Source organism: Trichogramma pretiosum, unplaced genomic scaffold (genome assembly GCF_000599845.2).
Source record: "Trichogramma pretiosum strain Unisexual culture from Peru unplaced genomic scaffold, Tpre_2.0 scaffold306, whole genome shotgun sequence".
NCBI classification, from domain to species: domain Eukaryota; kingdom Metazoa; phylum Arthropoda; class Insecta; order Hymenoptera; family Trichogrammatidae; genus Trichogramma; species Trichogramma pretiosum.
In genome coordinates, this window is record NW_019641006.1 from 1 (window position 1) to 4838 (window position 4838).

The 4838-nt window shown below is 52.6% G+C and overlaps 1 protein-coding gene across 1 annotated transcript; it reads left to right on the forward strand.

The window, feature by feature from the left end:
- Positions 1-143: 143 nt before the first annotated feature.
- Positions 144-1791, forward strand: LOC111693435 (trichohyalin-like; the record flags this gene model as incomplete). The annotated part of the gene is made up of 3 exons (XM_023458011.1): positions 144-321; positions 385-675; positions 745-1791. Coding segments are annotated over exons 1-3 (1516 nt in total), but the record flags the coding sequence as incomplete, so codon positions are not given.
- Positions 1792-4838: the final 3047 nt, after the last annotated feature.

Sequence of the window (4838 nt, forward strand, 5' to 3'; positions counted from 1 at the left end):
ATGGATTAACGAGATTCCCACTGTCCCTATCTACTCCCCCTCGTGGGCTGTGACTTTGTCGCAGTGAGGGGGCCCGAGTTCCGTTGGGTGGCAAGCCAGCCACTTGACGGAGCCGCTAACAACAGCCCAAACAAACAATTACAATGAGCGGGACTAAAACGTATAGTTATACCCCAGGTGGTACGGACTCCAAAGAGTCCCAATCCACCCCTAGCTCGTATCGGGTGAAAGCCCCGGTCGCTAGTGGCAGCCCTTTGGATTCTGGGGAGGGCAAGAACCGCGAGTTAAGAGAATTGGAGGAAAGAGAGAAGGAGCTGAAAGGTAAAATGGAAGGGTTATACACGCTGCTAGACGAGATAAATAAAGAGCGAATTTCGATTAAAGCACCCCCTAAGAAGGCTAGTGCAAAGGAAACGGAGAAATACCAAGAGGAAATGAAAAAAAATCACAAGGAATACATGTCTGCCAAAAAAGACCTAGAGGCAAATAAGGAAGAGCGTGAAAAGGTAGTGGAGGAAATGAATAGATTGAAGGATCAGCTGGTATTGGAAGCGGAGCGTAAAAGGGAACAACAGCAAAAAAATCGGAGAAGGGATAAGGAGCTGGAAATTAGGCTGGAGGATATAGAAAGGGGTAAGGCCAAAATGAAGAAGGCAGGAAAGGGTTCAGAGAGGAGTAGGTCGAGTTATGAGGAAGATGACGAGGACGAGGATAATAGTAAAAAAGGGAACGAGAGTGAAAAAGACGAGGAGGAGGAAAGGGTTGAGAAGGAAGATGATCAGGAAGAAAACTCGGATGGAATGTCGCAGGATGTGGAGATGAGCGACGAAATTGTCCCAAGCCATAAAGAATATAGTAAGGATAGGAAGGTTCAAAGAATGATGGAGAGGTACCAGAGAATGAAGGAAGCGAAAGAAAAAAGGGAAGGAAAAAGGAAAGAGTTTATTGAAAGATTGAGAGAGACATCTACCTCAATCTCGGACTATATGGCTAGGGACGACGCGAAAATAAGCAAGCAGTCTGCGGGGCAGTTAATGAGAAGGGTGTTTGAGTACCATGAGCTGGTTGCTGACCTGATTGCTTCAAACAAGGAATTGGAGGCGCGTTTAGAAGAAAAAGAGGACCAGAATGAGAAACTATGGGAAATGATAGGCAGGAAAAGTATGGAAAGGAGATGCGAGAAGGTAATAATGACAGACGAGGACGAAGACAGGGGAAATGCTGACAAGGATGGGAAAAAGGAAATGAGGAAGACGTATGCGGTGGTCGTTAAGAAGAAAGGGATAAAAGAGGCAAAGGAACTTGAGAACAAACTGTGGGATGTTGCAAGCAAGGTGAGGGTGAAAGTCAACAGAGTGAGGAGAGGTAAAGACGGGCAGGTAATTATGGAGATGGCTACGGAAGAGGATAGACAGAGAATAATGGGGGAAAAGAAACTAAGGGACAGCGGCATAGAAGTGGAAAAGATGAGGAAGTACTTCCCATTAATTAAAATAGGAGGGGTAAACAGGGAAATGAAGGATGAGGAAGTGTTGGAAAATTTGTGGGAAAGGAACCTTAAGGAAGATGTAACGCAGGAGGAGTTTAAGAGTACGGTGAAGGTGAAGATGAGGCTTGGGAGAAAAGATTGGTCGACAGGAAGTGTGGTGCTTGAGGTTCCTCCCCGCCTAAGAGACAAGCTTCTTAAAGAAGGGAGGGTATATCTGGGATGGAGGGTACACCAGGTCAACCTATTCGAGCAGCTGATGCGATGCTTGAAATGTTATGGGTTTTCTCATAAGGCAAAGGAGTGTAAGTGTAAGGAAAGATGCGGAAAATGTGGAGAAGAGGGCCATCAAAGGAAAGACTGTAGGAATGAGATAGGATGCGCGGTGTGTAAAGCAAGAAAGAAGGAGGGAGGGCACAGTGTTTGGTCGATGGCGTGTCCAGAAGTACAGTGGAGGCTCGAGCGGTGGAGAGAAAGAACGATGGAATAGGAGCAGAGAGGGAAAGGGAGGACACAGTTTGCTATCAAAGTGATAGTAAACCTGTGTTGGCTGTGGAGTGGTGGGACGTCACGTACTCCTCTCGTATGAGAGGAATCGCGTGACGTACCTGCCCGAAGAAGAATATATGGCTCATTGTTTTGTTTTTATTTCTGTATGTAAGGAGAAAAGGAAGGAAATTAAAACGGTAGGAAAATAACAGGGAAGATTGAAAAAGAGAGAAAGAAAATAAGATGCGAGAGATTGAGATCGAGTCGAAAAACGCAGGGGGGTGCCCTTGGGCACCTTCGGGTCTAGCGGTCCCGCGAACCCGAGCTGGCTCACCAGGTGCCGGGGAGACAAGTCCCCAAACCTGGGAGAGGCCCCTCACGGGGTCTCGAACGCCGACTGGGCGCTAAACAGTACCGCGGGGTCGGGGAGCCCCCACGGAGGTAAAACTTCGTGGCCCCGACACTGGGAACGGACTCGCGGGGGCAGTGGTTACCACCCTACATCGCTTGGGGTAGTGGACGGGTTGAGTGAAGGAGCTGTGAGCGTAACAGCTCTAAGCAGCTCTGGATCTGTTACCTGTCCACGACGTGTGAGTTGCGGCCTCAACTCGGGCGCCGGCCTGCATAGCCGGTAGGGGTAGAATAGGCCCCGCCCCCCACCGAGGGGCCCACTGGAAGCTTGTCCCTTCCAGTGGGAATTCGGTAGTCGGGGGTGACTGAGTCGTCGGGTTCCTGTGAGATTTCGATCTCTCGGCAAACCGGCGGCGAAGTCAGCCCCGACGCGCTGGCTGGGCGTATCCCAGCCCCACGCTAAATGGGGCCGTGTCCATAAGCCGGAAGGCAGGTGGGGCACGTTAAATCATCCGGAATATATATATGTCCCTATCTACTATTTAGCGAAACCACTGCCAAGGGAACGGGCTTGGAAAAATTAGCGGGGAAAGAAGACCCTGTTGAGCTTGACTCTAGTCTGGCACTGTAAGGAGACATGAGAGGTGTAGCATAAGTGGGAGATGGCAACATCGCCGGTGAAATACCACTACTTTCATCGTTTCTTTACTTACTCGGTTAGGCGGAACGCGTGCGCCTGGGATCCATATCCCGGCTGTCACGGTGTTCTTGAGCCAAGCGTGTAAGAGTGGCGTTCGGCCTCGGCCGTTCGCCAATTGTACTCCCGCGTGATCCGATTCGAGGACACTGCCAGGCGGGGAGTTTGACTGGGGCGGTACATCTGTCAAAGAATAACGCAGGTGTCCNACGGAATAAGTGCGAGGACCGCCAGATGATGCGTATGCGGAGCCCATCACCGTCGTCGAGTCTCGCTGCGACGTTTGCTCTTGACGAAAATAGTGCGAGGATCGCCAAGTGATGCGCATGGACTCGGCGCGACGAGTCCCGTTGCAGTGCTCGCTTTTACGGAAAAAGTGCGAGGACCGCAAGTGATGCTTACGGACTTTGACAAACGGCGGCCCGGAGACGTGGCGACGTCGAGACGCTGCGACTGCACGGAGTCAAGTCCGCTCGGCCGAGTGCCACGACCGCGACGAGAGCGCGACTCATCGAGCCGAGTGCTACGACCGAGACTCGGCCAGCCGAGGGATACGACCGAGTGCGAGCAGTCGGCAGTCCGCGCGCGAGCTCCGCCGAGCCGCGTATAGGACTGCCGTATAGCGGACGCCCGTACATTTGTCCGGACGTCGGACCGGCCGAGTCGCTACGCAGAGACTTTGTCCCATAAGGCCACGGGTTAAGCCCTAGACAGCTCGGAGTATCCCGGCAAAAGTCCGAGGTATTAACATGAGGGTACCACCAGGCGAGACAGACAAGACGGTGGAGGCGCAGCACGGCGAAAGCGGCGCAGCGGTCCTCGCGGCTATAACACGTATGAGCAAAAGTAGTAGTTCAGCAAGTCACAACTACCGTTGATATTCGGACAACCCATTATTTGGCGGGTCTCTCTTCACGGTAGTCACCTCTGCTGTTCTTCACGACGCACATCACCTTAGTCGCGGCTGGGCCCCTGTCGTTCGCTCTCTGCTCTGTCTCTGCGTCTCTGTCGTTCATCGAGCTGTGCTCAAGCCCTGTGCTGCCGCATCCTCATGCAACCACACCACACAACAACGTCTCCCGCAAGTTTCGGCTTTTGGGGAGGGTTCTCTGCATTACCGCGGGTCGGCGTCTCAGACCGAATGGCCCTTTCAAGCGGTGGGCGCCCTGGGCGTCTCTTAGCGGATCTCAACACTCATTGCGCAGTAGTTGCACAGATCATGACCGAGCATCGACTCGTTTCACACCGAGCGAGAATCTATACACACGATAACAAGGCCGATCGCATTGTCGATTGCCGCACCAAGATGTCACATGTCTAGCGACGGGTAAAACAAAGTTACGTACTTTATCGCCTAACGTGAGAGACTGTCGAATCTGATTGAACCAAGTCGCCGCGTCAGTCGTGCGCTGCTCTTTCTCGCCGCCCTGGCGCGTTGATCGAGTGTAAGCGCTTATACGACTCGACCGGCGCTTAACTCTCGAAACTTTCGAACGCACTTTTATACGTGCCACGAAATTTCATTATTTCGAGCGCGTGTCAATTGTGTCACAAAAAGCGTGTCGTCGCGCGGCTTGCCGAGGGTGTGTGTGCAACACACACACTCGAAGCGGCCGCTCGGCGTTATATGCGACACTCGACGCGTGCACGAGCTCGTTTTTAAACTACGACGTGCTCGTGCTCGTGCCGATGAAATCTGCGCAACGATTCGTCGCTGCTGCTCCCGCTGCTGCTGCTGCTGCTACTGCTGCCGCTGCTGCCGCTGCTCTCAGCTTGCTGCTTACTGCTACTCGGCTACCGATCCTTCATCCTCGC